General features: G+C 42.1%; 1 protein-coding gene across 1 annotated transcript in view; it reads right to left on the bottom strand.

The window, feature by feature from the left end:
• Positions 1-1,689: 1,689 nt before the first annotated feature.
• Positions 1,690-17,002, bottom strand: part of LOC126176581 (uncharacterized) — a 124,783-nt gene continuing 109,470 nt past the window's right edge. Inside the window, exon 4 of the mRNA XM_049923743.1 lies at positions 1,690-2,028. Within this exon, the coding sequence (XP_049779700.1) occupies positions 1,690-2,028 (339 nt within the window). The remainder of the gene's footprint in view (positions 2,029-17,002) is intronic.

Raw genomic sequence — 17,002 nt, 5'->3', positions numbered from 1 at the left:
CAATTGTAGGAAAGTTTTTATCGCTGAAAAAAATGGTTCAAATGGCTCTGAGCACTATGAGACTCAACTGCAGAGGTCATTAGTCCCCTAGAACTTAGAACTACTTAAACCTAACTAACGCCGGCCGAGGTGGCCGAGCGGTTCCAGGCGCTACAATCTGGAACCGCGCGACCGCTACGGTCGCAGGTTCGAATCCTGCCTCGGGCATGGATGTGTGTGATGTCCTTAGGTTAGTTAGGTTTAAGTAGTTCAACGTTCTAGGGGACTGATGACCTCAGATGTTAAGTCCGATAGTGCTCAGAGCCATTTTTTTGAACCTAACTAACCTAAGGACATCACACACATCCATGCCCGAGGCAGGATTCGAACCTGCGACCGTAGCGGTCGCGCGGTTTTATCGCTGAAATAAATTAATAATTTGGGCTCCCAAAATTGTTATCAAAGACTGAATCAAATTGTTTGACCGTTATTAGATCAGAACTAAAGTTGTAAAACTACAATAAGCTCCTGTAGACAATCACAAGTAATTTCAGATTACGGAAGTTTTTCTAATAGCTTTCGTCAGGTAAGGACGGACCAGCGTTATTTATACGTTAGGTGTACTGCATATCTATTGGGCGTCACCTCGTAACGACTGCTTGCTTTACGTGTGCGATCAGTGACTTAATAGATTCCCTTAAAAACTGGATGCGGTAAACCGTGTAGAAACTGAATGAGAACATATAAAGGGCCGGTAACCTACACAACGTTGTTGTTCTAAGTAGTTATCCTCGTGTGTGTCACTTAAAAACAAACAGTATTTGTAGCAAAATTTAAATTGTTAATGTTTGATTCCAGTTTTACTCGAAAAATATTAATTTTTAACGTGAAACAGAGGGCTGTTGAATTAAAAAATAAAGAAAATAAATTCAGACTTGTCATACAGTGCTAGAGAACACAATTTTCTCAAAAACAAGGTAAAATTAATAACAAGAAATGCAAAACAAATGTATCAAACATGACTTCAATACTCCATCAACATGTTTCTGTTATCCATAGACCATCTATGCATTTGTCAATAATACCAGGAAATCTTGCCTTTGATCACGATAAAGAACGTTCTGTTGAATACAAAATAACAACGGTAATTATGTATACATTTTTATATTTGTATATGTAAAGTGTAATTGTAATTGATTTGGTTACCTAAAGGCACAGAGATTACGCACTCAACTAATTCTTATTGCAAATAAAATCCAATTTTATGTTCTGTGACGATATAAAATTCACAATGGATTATCACCGAGTGTTGTTGTGCAGTTCTAATTACGTGCACCGAGTGCCACCAGTAATCCTAACATTTACTGCGATATTTATGTGGTATAGCAAAACTACCAAACAGTAGTTTTGTTTAAGTGCAACTCAAATCGAATCATACCAATGCGACTAACGAAAATTATTAGGGAGTCTGAATCAGTACTTCAACTCTTAAAGAACAGCATAACGAATCCGTATATATTGCAAAAGGCCTATCCCAGAAGGACAGTGATAAGCTAATAGTCAGAACAGATATTCGTTATCTGGTATCCTCAGACAACACGGAAGCTGTCCCCTTCGAAGCAGCTGCTGAGTGCATAAAGAAACAGGGTGGCTCGAGGGAAAGAAAAGTCAGTGAAATCCCAAAACAGAGCCGGCTGCTCTGCTTGTCATTCAGAAACAGCGCGCGCCCTCTTGTGGCAGCCGGCGGGACGCGTAGGCGGCAGGTGGCGACAGGAAAGAAGTGGACAGCCAAGAGCTGGATAAGTAGTGTCCGGCGGAGGCTGGGGGCTGAAGAGATGAGACAGGCGGACAGGCGGCGGCTAAACCACTTTGGGGAGACACGCAGCCGACAGCAGGGGGCGCCGCGCCCGCGTCTGCGGAAGGCCTCTGGAATAACAACGAGGTGCTCCCCGCCGCGTCGCGGAAGTAGGCAATCCCGCGACGCACAGAGCGCCGCAGACCTGCTGTTGTTGTGTGGCAGGCGACGTGGAAAATGACCTTTCTTTCCACCTAAAATATTCACGACCAGTACGACCACTACCTCGTTAAACTTACCCAGCTTTACAATTTATCAACACTTCTTGCACATTTACACATTCAACGCATGCAATTCGTGGCTTGGTTGTTAAATACAGAGCTGTGCATTGTAAGACAAAATACTTTCGTTTTCTTTCACTGATAAGCTCCACCGAAGAATATCAGGGAAATCAGGCTGACAATCGCCGACATCAAAAAGCAGATTTCGTGGTTAACGTCGTAGCTGACCCTAAATCGTTGAAAACAGATTTTGGAAAAATTAACAAAATTGAAAATCAAAATACCTTGAAGAAATCATTCACACCAAGGGACTGACCAAAGCGGCAAACAACACCACATCCCAGAAAATAGACACAGCGCATCAACTCTCCAAGGAGTCTACAACGACAAGTCAATGTCCATTAATGCCGACATTAGACACTACGACACAGTTATAAAATCACAAGCGATCTATGCAGTAGAGTAAATTCTTGCATGTACTTAAAGTAGGAAGAATGGAGAAAAATGCAGAAAAACGAAGATTCCTTCGAAAACTTCTGCAACCCACTACAGACGTATGTAGCAATCAAAAATTAGGAAGCAACAAATAACTCCATGGAAAAGTTCTCCAACTCTGAGATACAAGCCGGAAAGGTGGAAATTTCTTTGGACTCGTAAAAAGAACGGTGAACTATATATTATCTAAAAGAACAATCTACATTTTAGTACCAAAAAAGGGTGGATCAAAAATGCTCAAAATGGCTTGGAGGAAATGAACACAACTGATCAGAAAATAATTCCGAAAGCAAATTTAACAAAATATGCACATCATGAGAGCACTTACAGTCTTCAAACTAACTTTACACGTAATTTCGAAGCTCTAAGAAACTTTCTCTAGCCAGCACCCTCCACAAAATGATGAAAGGGAAAAAGCTTATCGCTTATCACATTTCCGCTGTTCATGGAGTAAAGCTTCAGCATCAGACATGTCGTTTCAATTTATTACTCCTTTATTACCTACTCTATTCGCAACATAGTTTGCGGACCGTGTCCACACATACCGCTGAATGTACCTGCGAAATTGTATCATTGTAGGAACCACAGTTCAGCAGATATGACATCATAAACTTTGATATGCGTGAAAAACTACCTTTTGCTTAAAATGGAGGGCAAATTACGAACATTATATTCATCCAATATTTCATAATGAGAGCACTTAGCGATTTCGAACAAATTTTAAGCATAATTTCCACATTTACACACTTTTTATCGACTACATACTTAATGTCGAATCAACACACGAACTCATTTCCAAAGTAATCAGACGTTTGAAGCAGTTTTAAACATGTGAATCCCATTGTTTAAAGAATCGCTGGCTAACTGATACATACTATGTGATACCGAAGAGAAGTGAGATGAGCCTGGAGAATTACTAATACTATTACGTTCGTGACTATCATTATTTCTTTCAAACTCAGTTGAATTGTTGACGGTAAATTTCATTAAATAAAACAAGGGCAGAGACTCACATATAAAATTGCCAACTGCTTGTTCGTGTCTGAACGCCACGAAGAATTCTAATTACATTCTGTTGTACAGTAAACACTCAACAGTAAACTCCCAGCTATGTCCGATCTCTACCCAAGCAATTTCCATGTTTTTGGCGCCCTGAACAAAGACATACATTGCCGTAGATTTGCTTCGGAAGAAGTAGGGCACGAATGGATACGATCATGGTACTGTAGGCAACCGCAAACATTTTTTCATAAAGGCAATGACCATCTTGTTTCGCCGTGGAATAAATGTATTAACAGTTACGACAGTTATGACGATCACTTTTGAAATAGTTTACTCGTTTTTTTCTACGTATCTCGTTTTCATTTGACTGCGCCCTTATATTACCCATCGTATATCACTGAATGAAGGTATACAAAATAGATCGACTCTCAGATATTTGTAAGTGCGAAGTTGGGTGTTTACGCTTTAGCAAAAGTAGCTGAATTTAAAATAGTTAGGAGATTTGCTGACGGCTTCTATTTGAAGATTTCATCATCGTGCCATGTTCACAAGCTTTGAACTCTCTATCCTGTTTACGATTATTTGATGGTAAACGACATTAATAATTTTTTTCCATGCACAAATCCCGTTAACCTGTTGAAAGTAAAAAAATCGCCTATTTGTGCATAACCAGTGAACAAGTTTCACTACAATAATGGTTTCTATTTTCTCTGTTGATGCTTCTTTGCTCGCTTGACAGTAGTTAGCTTACACACTGTAAAAATAACTTCTGCAGTCTTCTGAGCCAGATAAAGTAGTACATCTTTATCTTGGGCCATGGAAAGTACCAGATTCAGGATCGAATCCTGTGGATGCTGTCTGTAGTGTCCCCCCCCCCCCCCCTCCCTTCCTCCCCGACAAACCAATCAATGCTAAATGTTCTCCACAGACACCAAAACGCACGGGGCATAAATATGAACCAGAAATACGCTACTGGATGGTGTGACATGCGGTACGCTGTGTGGCTATGCATAACCTCCTTACATGAACATTGCTTTGTAATGGGCTACCGGACGTAAATCCCAAGCACTGCCCACTTTTAGTTATTTATCACCTTGATAAAACTACTGTTACTGCTAGAGCAGTGAATTTAAAAATATGCATATGCTAAAAGTGCCAATATCATAATTGCAATCCCGTGTGCAGTACACTGGTTACACATTTACTTTTTATATGATTATCACGCTGCTTATCCTCCACCGTTTTTATTCAATGGAGTAGGCTCTTAGCGTGTTCTATCTTCAGTGGCGCCGTCAGTCCTTTGGTAGTCAAATGGCTCTGAGCACTATGGGACTAAACTTCTGAGGTCATCAGTCCCCGAGAACTTAGAACTACTTAAACCTAACTAACCTAAGGACATCACACACATCCATGCCCGAGGCAGGATTCGAACCTGCGACCATAGCGGTCGCGCGGTTCCTGACTGTATCGCCTAGAACCGCTCGGCCACCGCGGCCGGCTCGTGTCTATGGCCCTCTGAGTCTCGTGGACGAATAGCGCGAGCTGGGTTTCACACGATCGACTTTTTCGAAATCCATGCTGATTCATGCAGCCGGCCTGTGTGGCCGAGCGGTTCTAGGCGCTTCAGTCTGGAACCGCGCGACCGCTACGGTCGCAGGTTCGAATCCTGCCTCGGGCGTGGATGTGTGTGATGTCCTTAGGTTAGTTAGGTTTAAGTAGTTCTAAGTTCTAGGGGGGCTGATGACCACAGATGCTAAGTACCATAGTGCTCAGAGCCATTTTTGATTCCTACAGAGTAGATTTCGAGCCTCCAGAAAAGTCATTACACTCCAACATTGATCTCTCCAACTGCTCTGTGGACCAAGAAATGCAGACAAATCCAAGCACATTAAATAATTTTCTGTAATGATGGTTTATAATGCCCACCGGGGACAAAATTGGGTAATCGCCAAACAGATATAGCATTTGAAACTTCCTGGCAGATTAAAACTGTGTGCCCGACCGAGACTCGAACTCGGGACCTTTGCCTTTCGCGGGCAAGTGCTCTACCATCTGAGCTACCGAAGCACGACTCACGCCCGGTACTCACAGCTTTACTTCTGCCAGTACCTCGTCTCCTACCTTCCAAACTTTACAGAAGCTCTCCTGCGAAACTTGCAGAACTAGCACTCCTGAAAGAAAGGATATTGCGGAGACATGGCTTAGCCACAGCCTGGGAGATGTTTCCAGAATGAGATTTTCACTCTGCAGCGGAGTGTGCGCTGATATGAAACTTCCTGGCAGATTAAAACTGTGTGCCCGACCGAGACTCGAACTCGGGACCTTTGCCTTTCGCGGGCAAGTGCTCTCTTTCAGGAGTGCTAGTTCTGCAAGTTTCGCAGGAGAGCTTCTGTAAAGTTTGGAAGGTAGGAGACGAGGTACTGGCAGAAGTAAAGCTGTGAGTACCGGGCGTGAGTCGTGCTTCGGTAGCTCAGATGGTAGAGCACTTGCCCGCGAAAGGCAAAGATCCCGAGTTCTAGTCTCGGTCGGGCACACAGTTTTAATCTGCCAGGAAGTTTCATATCAGCGCACACTCCGCTGCAGAGTGAAAATCTCATTCTGGAGATATAGCATTTAGTTTAAAGAAAAGTCGGTGTCATGCATGGAAGTGACTTCTGTCGAGGATTTTCCTACGGTTGGGACTGATGTTTCACCTTCCATTCAGGACACGCATAACATTTGAGAAGACAAACAGATGCAGTGTTTATGACACAGGAATAGCGCAACGCAGCAGTAGCTCGCTGCGCATTAAACAGTGCGCTGGACACGAAGACACTCTGTCTTGCAAAGCGGTGCGCGTGGCCTTCCATCTGGGCCGCTGGAGTAACGCATACGCCGGCCGTGCAGTATTCATTGCACGCGGTCATTCCCAGCGGCCGGCCGGCTGCCTAGCGCCGAGAGATATACGAAAGCACTCGGCCGCGTTGTCAGACATGCTTCTCGTACAATATTAAGAGGCCCGGCGGAATGAAAAGCACGCCGTGAAACATGCAGCGCAGATGCGTTCCGCTCTGCGACTGGCGCATCTGCCTGCTTGCCTACGTAGTTTCTTTAAAGGACCTCAGTGTTGCAGACTCCGCGTAAAACGTTTAACATCTGATACATTATTGCATACAGCTGAATCGCAGAGATAATACACGTGCAAAGGTTCAAAATACGGGGGGGCCTTCAATGAGTAATGCAAAACTTTTTTGCTAAAGCAGGTTGGTTTTATTCGGAATTTCAATACACATATTGGAGGAAAAGGGAGAAAATCCCGTATGAAAATACGGGGGGAGGAAATAGAGCAAGTGAATAACTTCAATTAGTTGGGAAGTGTAATAATGGATGATATGTATTGCTCAACAGAAATTAGGGAAAGAATTGCAATGGCAAAAGGAGGATTCAAGAGGAAACAGAAATTACTTTGTGGACCACTACACAAAGATCTGAAGAAAAGACTTGCCAAATATTACATCTGGAGCGTTGCACTATATGGTGCGGAGACCTGGACATTGAAGAAGGAAGATGAAAGAAGACTGGAGGCACTAGAGATGTGGATATGGCGAAGAATGGAAAAAGTGAAATGGGAAGACCGAATAAGGAATGAAGAAGTATTAAGAAGAGTTGGAGAAGAAAGAAACATGCTGAAAGTCATTAGGAAGATGAAAAGGAACTGGATTGGACATTGTTTGAGGAGGGACTGTTCATTGAAGGAAGGAACAGAAGGAATGGTGGAGGGAAAAAGGGGAAGAGGAACAAGAAGATATAAATGCTGGACAATATCAAAGGAGGCCAAGATTCAGAAATGAAAAGACTGGCATACCACACATACATATTACTCCCCAGTCTTTTGGCTATAAAATCCTGTTTTTTAACGTAATCTCCGTTCAGTACGATGTCCTTTCGGCACCTTCATGGGAAGGCCTGTATGCCCGCATGGTACCACCCTACGGTAGGAGCCAACGTCTGGTTGCATCAGTTACCTCCTCATCATCCATGAACTGCTTCTCGTGCACTGTATCCTTCATTGGGCCAAACAGATGGAAGTTGGAAGGTACGAGATCCGTGTTGTATGGTGGGTGAGCAAGAGTAGTCCAATGAAGTTTCGTGAGCTCCTCTCGGGCCTGCAAACTTGTGGGAGGCATTACGTTTTCATGGAGAGGGAGACGTTAGTTTGCATTTTTCTGGTGACGAATCTCGAATGAAAGTGTCCACAAACTCCACCACTAAAGGAGTCACAGGTGTTTGCGACTGGCCGGCGTGCGAGAGATCGGGCAGTTTTGCGCGACAGACGCCTTGCCTTACGACTTGCCATGCTTTTGTTCACTGCCTGCTCGCCGTTAACGAAGTGTAAGCGCCTATGAATACATATATGATGCTCTCGTTTTCCGCCAAAATGAGCTCAATAACAGCTCTCTGCTTGGCACTCACCTCCACTACTGACGCCGTTTTGAAGGCTGGGTATAGGGCCACCAACTAGCGGATTTTCATAAAACTATAGGGGCTGAACCGGGAATATTCCACGACGCCACAAAAAAAGTTTCGCATTTTTTCAATCGAGATTGGCCGAGAGAAAAATGTGTTACATTACTTAGTGAACGGCGCTCGTAATATCCTAATTGTTCTTTCAGTCACATACATATAAAACAGGTAGGTAATACCGCATCGAAGTGCAAATTTGCAACAAAACTCATCAAAGAGACACAAACACGTACAGCAACAAATTTAAGAGTAACTTAAAAGCAATCGAGTGCTTCAGTCTTGGCATGTCATGACCTGGGTATTAATCTTGATGCCAGTTAAGTACAAGATAAAGACATTAGAAATAAATATAAAACTTGACGTAAATAAACAGGCACAAACCAGGACTTCTCGAAAAGTTCTCCTCATAACACACAGGCGTCGATATTTTTGTTCATTATACACCTGTACGCTAACGATCTTATGCAGAGGGGATGTTTGCTGATGATGCTGTGGTGTATGGGGAGCCGTCGTCGTTGAGTGACTCCAGGAGAAACAAGACGAAAGACAAAATTTCTAGTTGGTATGACAAATGGTGGAACAATGTAAGTCAGCGCAGGTGAGTAGGAAAGACGACTCTGCAATGTTCAATTATAGCACTAGTAGTGCGCTTCTTCACACAATCATGTCGATTAAATTTCCAAACATAATACTGCAGTCCGAAACGATCAAGGAGAAGGCGAATAGAACACCAGTGCGACCCATTATTGAGTACTGTTCAAGTTTTTGTGATCCCCACCATGTCGGATCAGAGGAAGAAACAGAAGCAATACAGAGACGTGCTGCTATGTTTGTTATTGGAAGATACGACAACACGCGGCCACTAGGGAGATGCTTCGTGAAGTGGGAAACCTTGGTGGAAAGACAACGTCCTTTTCGCGAAACACTGTTGAGAAAATTTAGAGAACCACCATTTGCGTGTGACTGACTGTAGAACGATTCTATCGCTGACAACTACCATAAGATAAGAGAAATCAGGGCTCTTAAGGAGTCATAGAGTCGTTTTTTGCTCTTTGGTTAGTAGTTGTGCAAGGTTGCCTCCACCTTGCACCTTATGGTGGCTTGCAGAGTATTTATGTAGATGGTGATATGAAATATTTTTTTTCTGTACTGAGGAAAAATTAACCAACAACCTACTAAATGTGTTTATTTTCCAGATCGGTTTCGTAGCGTTCAAATGAGAGAAATGAACAGTGTCATTTATTACATTAACACACGAGGAAGTTGAAGACTAAATAAAAACAGAAGTTGGTATCTATAAACAACCTGCACAATTAATTTGGAGGTTTTTCAATAGATGGGTCACAGAAGAATGAGCTAGCACAAAAAGCATATTCTGCGTTACTGCGTGTTATGTGTTTGGTGAAAATGAACGAGAGGGGCATAAATATGGTAAGGAAAGTATTTTATATAGCATTTTCTACCCCTCCATGTGGAATTATTTGTTACCTGCATGCGGCATATTCGTAAACACTACGGATAACCTGGTAAGGCTAATTCTTGCTAACCTCAAAAAAAATGGTTCAAATGGCTCTGAGCACTATGGGACTAACATCTTAGGTCATAAGTCCCCTAGAACATAGAACTACTTAAACCTAACTAATCTAAGGACATCACACACACCCATGCCCGAGGCAGGATTCGAACCTGCAGTGCCGCGGATACTAACATCAGGTTGGCAATTTATTCCGCCGACCCCTTCAATTATTGTAAAATCGCCTTGCTAGAGCATTCTCATCGGCTGTAGTCAAGAACAGTAGATGCCTTTCGCATTCTGCTCTATCATTAACGGTTGCTAGCGTGTTGCTCTTGCTCTTGCTCCAGCATTTAACGTTACAGCCACGTGAAACACCCATTTCTTGACAAGATGAGGATGCTTCATCGCCGGCCGCGGTGGTCTAACGGTTCTAGGCGCTCAGTCCGGAGTCGCGCGACTGCTACGGTCACAGGTTCGAATCCTGCCTCGGGCATGGATGTGTGTGATGTCCTTAGGTTAGTCAGGTTTAAGTAGTTCTAAGTACTAGGGGACTGATGACCATAGATGTTAAGTCCCATAGTGCTCAGAGCCATTTTTTGATGCTTCATCTTGTCACATTTTTACAGTGCCTTTGTGGGACCATTCATTCTATGCCTGCCCTGTTCGCAACTGACGACACGAATATTTCAATTACAGTTCGCCTTCTTTCGACTAAATGGGAAAATTGAAACATTGTTTTTCTCCCTGCTTTCTGAATCACGTTTTGTCAAATAATTGCAAAACATGTATCTTTCACGCTCTTTCTTTAAAATTGCACTGCTCCTATAGATAGCAATGTTGAAATATTCCGTTAGCTGTTCTTATATCGCAGGTTTCTGTTAAAATCTTCGATGATATCAAACGTATGTGCGCAAATCAATTGAACGTCGTCAGGAGATGTTTACTGTTAAAACACCAAGCAGAGTCAGAGCGTTAGTTTCTCCTGTGCACCATTCTTTATCTGAACACTGAAGGAAGTAACTAATCGTGGTCCCAGAAGTACCCTCTTCTACCCACCAAAAGGTGGCTCATGGAGTATACGGGTGGATATAGAATGCTACATGTCTTCTACGTATGTACAGTCGTAGCTTGCAGATATTCTGTTTTGGGATTATGTTTTAGTTTCACATTCGTAGCTGCGAAAGATCATTTTACTCAAGTACCAATAAATTACATTATAATTCCTTGTGGTTGTCGTTGTTATTTGGTCTGAAGTTCGAACACTGGTTTGACGCAGCTCCTCGCGCTACTCTGCCTTCTGCAAGCCTCTTCACCTCTTCATAACTACTGCAAACCTACATCCACTTGAACCCGTTTACTATGGTCAAGCCTTGATTTCCTTCCACAGTTTTTAGCCCCTTCTCAGACTTCTCTACATTACGAAAATGACAATTCCTTGAATCTTCACGATGTTTTCTATCAACTGATCCCTTCTTTTAGTCAAGATATGACGTAAATTTATTTTCTTCTAGGTTCTATTTAGTACCTGGAGAGACAAAAGGTTAATAAAGGCGATGGTGACAAAGCAGAAAAGACGATTAGGGAATTGGGAGACAGAAAAAATGAGCACTGCAAGAGATGTAAGATAGGGATCCTCAGTGTCACTGAAGCTGGTCAACATGTATGGAGAAGAACTGACAGGTAAGGCCATGTAGGACGTAAGGGTCATTGTAGTTGTAGGGAAAAGGACAAAGACTACAAAATGAGTGGAAGACCAAGCAGTGCTGGCGAAATCAGAAGAGGAGCTGCAGCAGATGTTGAAGAGTACTGCAAGAAAGGGTGAGAAGTCTGGATTGGAGATACATATAGGAATGAGAAAGACGATGAGAATGAGCAAGGAGGAAGCGTTTGACATTCTGAGACGGAAAAAGATACAATAAGTAAAATCATTTTCGTACATTGAAAATTTAATGACGTTGAACAGTGGCTATACAGAAAAAATAAGGAGGTTGATGTCGATGGAAAATAGAGCATTTGCCAAAGGGGAAACAGTTACTAAGACCTAGAACGATCCTAGTGGAGCTGAGGAAATGACTGCAGAATGTTGTATCTAGAGTCAGGTGTTATACAGCAGTGAAGCAGAGACAGTGAAAGTGAAAGAAGAAAGAAGATATTCAGGAAGTTTTGAAATGTAGCTATGGAGAAGAATGCTGAAGATGAAACGGACTGACAGGCTTAAGAATGAGCAAGTAATAAAGGAAACAAGAAAAGAAAAGAAAAAAGTTTATTGCTACTGATCAGAAAGAGGAAAAAGTCTTGGATGGGATATATACTGCTTACGAAATGTCTGCAACAAAGAATTATAGAGGGAAAGTGATAGGAATGACAGAAAGAGGAAGGAAAGCAGTTCGACAGATGGACGATATGAGAAATGAATGAACTTACAAACAGATGAAGAAAAATGCTTGGAAAGAGATACCTTAGAGAGCCTCCAGCTGAAACTTGTAAAACAGATACAACAGAGAAAGAGAAGAAGGTCTTCATCAGTTATCCCATCTACCCATCCAATGAGCAGCTTTCTTCTGCTGCACTATATCTGAAAAGCTTCTATTCTCTTTTTGCCTGTACTCTTTATCGTCCACGTCTCACTTCCGAACAAGGCTTCACTCTAGACAAATATCATCAAAAACTGCTTCCTAGCTCCAATTTTTATAGGACATTAAAAAAGTGTCTCTGTTACCACTGACAGATGTCCAAACAACAGAACACATGTGCTTATTAAAGTACATCATTTTCCAGTCGAATTTTCTCAGCAGAGGCTGTTTTTATTTGCCTACATTCGCTTGTGATTGATTGACTTCTGTTGACGTTATAAGAATAACCTCCTTTCAAGACACTACGCACCTCGTTCAACTGAATCCAACCCCTGACACAATAACAGTGTTATCGGTAAAACTTAAAAGTTTTCCTTCTTTTCGCTGAAGTTAAACGGCCTATCAACATTTCTCATTAATTTACTTCACTGCTTGTTCGACATACGTATCGACTAATATCGAGGATAAAAGTTTTGAAGTAAGAGAATTTATAATTTGCTCGACTCATTTAACTGTCGGTTGAAAAAGTCATATGCAGAAGGGTTTTCTCGCAAGATGATTAAAGTTTGACTTGTAACGTACACATCTTATTTGGGGGATTATAGGGATTAGCTTGAATATGGGATTTAGACGGTGCCTTTCCGTCTCGAACTGCTAAAATTTGCTGCGCCGGCGGGGACTTGGAGAAGCAAGAATATCGGGAATTAAAAGAAGCCGTCCGCAGCGCCATTGCAGCTGATAGTCTGCACAGCTCACTCCACCGTTTGCTTTTAAATTGGCTCTTTTACCTCGTGGGGCAGCCTGAGCACAATTTTCCGTTCCCAGGTAATGTTGACTGTCTCCGAGCGCCCAGGTCCGGAAGCGAGGTTCGCTATCGCCCGCCGCCTATTTGAATACAATATTACATATCGAAAGCGGGGACACGAGGAAGGCATTCAGCACAATGGGTCTCTCCTAAGCGGATCTGAACGCATTGTGCTCTGCAATCGTCGGACGGGAAGGCACGAACAGTCTTTCTTATCCCCGGAGAATTTCGCGCTACTGTGCTGGTGGTCTCCACGGGGAACACAAAAACTGTCCTTAATAGTGGTGAGCTAGATTGTTAGATTTGACTGCTGCTGCACAATAACATCAAGCTGGTATCGAAAGTGTCGCAGGGAACAGACTGCACTAATTATACTCTATAAATTTCTTCTGGGTTGTAGAATGTGATGATTCCTCTCACACCACACAGGACACTTTCACCACTTTGATCATTTTACTGCCTGTAGACTTAAATTTTAACGTGGGTTATAAATTCTTTCCCATTTACAGAAACACCAATACAAACAATGAAAAGCAGTACCAGAGACATCAAAATCAGTGGTAAACAAACACAATGTATTCGACTTGCTGGTGATATCGCTACAATAGCAGATTCTGAGAAGGTCTTTAATTATATGTTAAAAATTTTGTCTGATGCTCTGGAAAAACAAAACTGAAACCAAATACAAAGAAGACGAAAATGATGATGATAGATAAATCGAACAACCAAATAAGGGCAACCATTAAGATATTAAGTATAACAACTAATGCAAGGGGCTGAATGCTCCTACCTGGGGAGTACAATAACGAATGAGAACAGTATAATGAATATTAAAAGAAGAATTACGATGTGCAAACAAGCCCTCAGAAATAAGAGCTATTTATTAACAGACAACCCTGTTAATTGAGAAACAAGAAACAAATTCATACAGACATTTATTTGGAGAATTTCAGTATATCTTTGTGAAGGATGGATTCTGGGTAACTGGAAAAGAAAAAATTACATACATCACAGTTGAGGATATGGAGAAGAACCACAAGAACATACTGGTCTGAAAGAAAATCTAATGAAAGGAACTTGAAGAGAGAAGAACATTGATTAACATGGTAGAGAGATGAGAAGCTAAATTAACTAAACGGTTAATTCGAAGTAACTACTTTATTGTTAACATCTTAAGACGGAAAGATGCATTGGGACAAAGCTAGGATGTGGGCCCACAATATCCGTAATACACAATGTCACCTGCAGAACGAAATGCAGCAACTAGAGCCAAACGGTGACGATAGTCAGAGACAGAAATGGGTGTTGTGAGGGTACGAGGTTTCCCAGATGTTTTGTAGCTAATAGTTTTGGAAATAAAACATTTCTTGATTGAGTGTGAAATCTCGTACCAGTTTATACAAATGAACAATATTTATTTATTAGATTTTCTTGTGTTTGAACCTGTAAAATTCATTCAGAAGCTAGAAATTTAATTGTTATGGAAGCGGATTTATTAACGAGCAAGTCTCGTTTCATTATTTTTGTCTGAGGTATTCCGGATGAGCTCTGTGCCGTCTCAGGAACATTGAAGCTATACTTGGCATCATGGCGTGCAAAGTAATAGAAGGCGGTAAAGAATCTTCTGCACAAAACATGTGGTCAAGGAATACCAACGAGCAGAAGATTGTAATAACAATGATGTATTTACAATATTGTTTTTTTCGGAGATTTGGAGTTTGTTGAAATCGAGATGTACCTAGTTGCTTAGCCACTGATCAAATTTTACAATTAACGACACAAAAAAAGCCTTCATGTAAATTAGAGCTAATGAGTACTAGTTTTGGTAGAAGTTGAATTCTTCTACAAACATGACGAGAGTTATCAGCGAGTTGAGGGTTCACAAACTTCTCAGAGCTGAAGACCGGCGACAAGGTAATTTTTAAATATATACTGAACCCTTGGAATGGCTACAAAAATGGGACGCTGTATTTAGGGTCTTATGACGAAATCGTAAGTGACGCTAGCAAAACTGCAGGTAGTAGAAAGCTAGTGTTCCCACAGGTAGTGCCGGCCGCGGTGGTCTCGCGGTTCTAGGCGCGCAGTCCGGAACCGTGCGACTGCTACGGTGGCAGGTTCGAATCCTGCCTCGGGCATGGATGTGTGTGATGTCCTTAGGTTGGTTAGGTTTAAGTAGTTCTAAGTTCTAGGGGACTGATGACCACAGCTGTTAAGTCCCATAGTGCTCAGAGCCATTTGAAACATTTGAACCCACAGGTAGTCATGCGCAGTCGTCGTCTGCTACAACATACGATCCGCGTAATAAAAGTAGGAAGTGGAAGACCAATCTTGCTGGAAGGAAGTTCTGCTGGTGCTAATGACGGGACAGTGATATCAGCTTGTAGTTTAAGCATCGGAATGTAATACTTTAATGACAAATGTTACACAAAACAGGAACAGATACAAATTTCTTGTATTATTTTGCTTTTTAACTATTGTAAAAGCAGAAATTTTATGAGACTATTATCCAATATATTTTCAAATCAGAAATATCCGACGATGAGACGAGGATTGTGGCAAACCTAATACTGAAGTGTAGTAGTCTAAGAAGTCGGCCGTGACTCCGATGTATTCTGGAACAAATTCTGCGTCATTTATGATAAAATTTGATTTTATGAGCCACCACGCTGGTCAGTACTTGAGACAGAGTATAGGAACTCTGGAATTATGCCACATAACGTGTCATTTTTGTATGATGTACACGGTGTAAAAAGCTATGTATACTAAATTGTAAAGAGTTTAGAGAAAATAAATGGAAACACTTTATTATATGACAAAGCTCCCACAGGTGCACCGTTCCCTCGCTATGGGTCAATTAAGGTTTTGACGATAAGGATGCTGAGAAACGGTGTTCAAACTGCCGTGTGATGCATGTTGATTTAGAGATGTTGCAGGAAATGCCCGTTTACAGTAACGAACACCTGGTGACTGCTTGCTAATGATTGCCTAGTACGCTCGAAACAACAAGATGTTTACGAGTAACGGCTGCAGCTTCAAACTGACAAGCAGGTCTTCTGGAGGAGTATCGATATCTCGTAAGCCATAACGCTTATCTGAAAATGGCTCAAATGGATCTAAGGACTATGGGATTTAACATCTGAGGTCATCAGTCCCCTAGACTTAGAAGTACTTAAACCTAACTCACCTAAGGACATCACACACATCCATGCCCGAGGCAGGATTCGTACCTGCGACCGTAGCAGCAGTGCGGTTCCGGACTGAAGCGCCTAGAACCGCTCGGCCACAGCGGCCGGCTTGCTTAATCTACTCCTCCACCCATACACAAAAAGGAATCCACAGCGATGAGGTCAGAAGAACGGGGTGGCCATGATATTGACTCACACACGCCAATAAAATAATTGGAGAAAACATTGTCTAAATGTCGTATGGCATCAACCGCGAAGTGTGATGGGGCCTACCTGTAATTTGTTTTTCCTCGAAACAGTTCAGGGTACATGCATGGTTCGAGGAGGACGAGGGTGAGTTTCACGTACTTCCCGGGGCACGAAACTCACCGGATTTCAATTCAATCGAGAATCTGTGGTACCACCTCGATCAGGGTGTTCGCACCATGGATCCTCAACCGAGAAACCTAGTGCACGGCACTGGGGCGCGCGTGAGTCCGTATTCCGGACGATATCTTCCAGAACCTCACTGACTCTTTCCCTGCAAGTCTTGCAGCGATTCAGGCTTTTGAAAGGTGGGCATATCAATGCGACTGGACAGTGTGTATGTAGAATGAAGAACGCGCAACACATTACTCATACAGAATGCCACGTGTAGACAGTTACAGGAACATCATTACGTGTTATTCTTTCCAAACTGTTACGTAGTCTTGTCGTGCAGTAAGCGTATAAGATAATGACCAAGGGGACAAAATTAGCTGACCACTTCATAAGATGAAATAAAGCATTTATTTCAAATAAAAGACAACGTAAAGCAAGAAAATTGGGATATTTCAAGAAAGTTTTAGCGGTTATGGACCTAATCATAAAAAAGACTGAAATGACTCAG

The sequence above is a fragment of the Schistocerca cancellata genome, chromosome 3, assembly GCF_023864275.1.
Source record: "Schistocerca cancellata isolate TAMUIC-IGC-003103 chromosome 3, iqSchCanc2.1, whole genome shotgun sequence".
NCBI lineage: Eukaryota > Metazoa > Arthropoda > Insecta > Orthoptera > Acrididae > Schistocerca > Schistocerca cancellata.
Note: the sequence above shows the minus strand (reverse complement) of the source record. Positions and strands in the feature narration are given on the sequence as shown.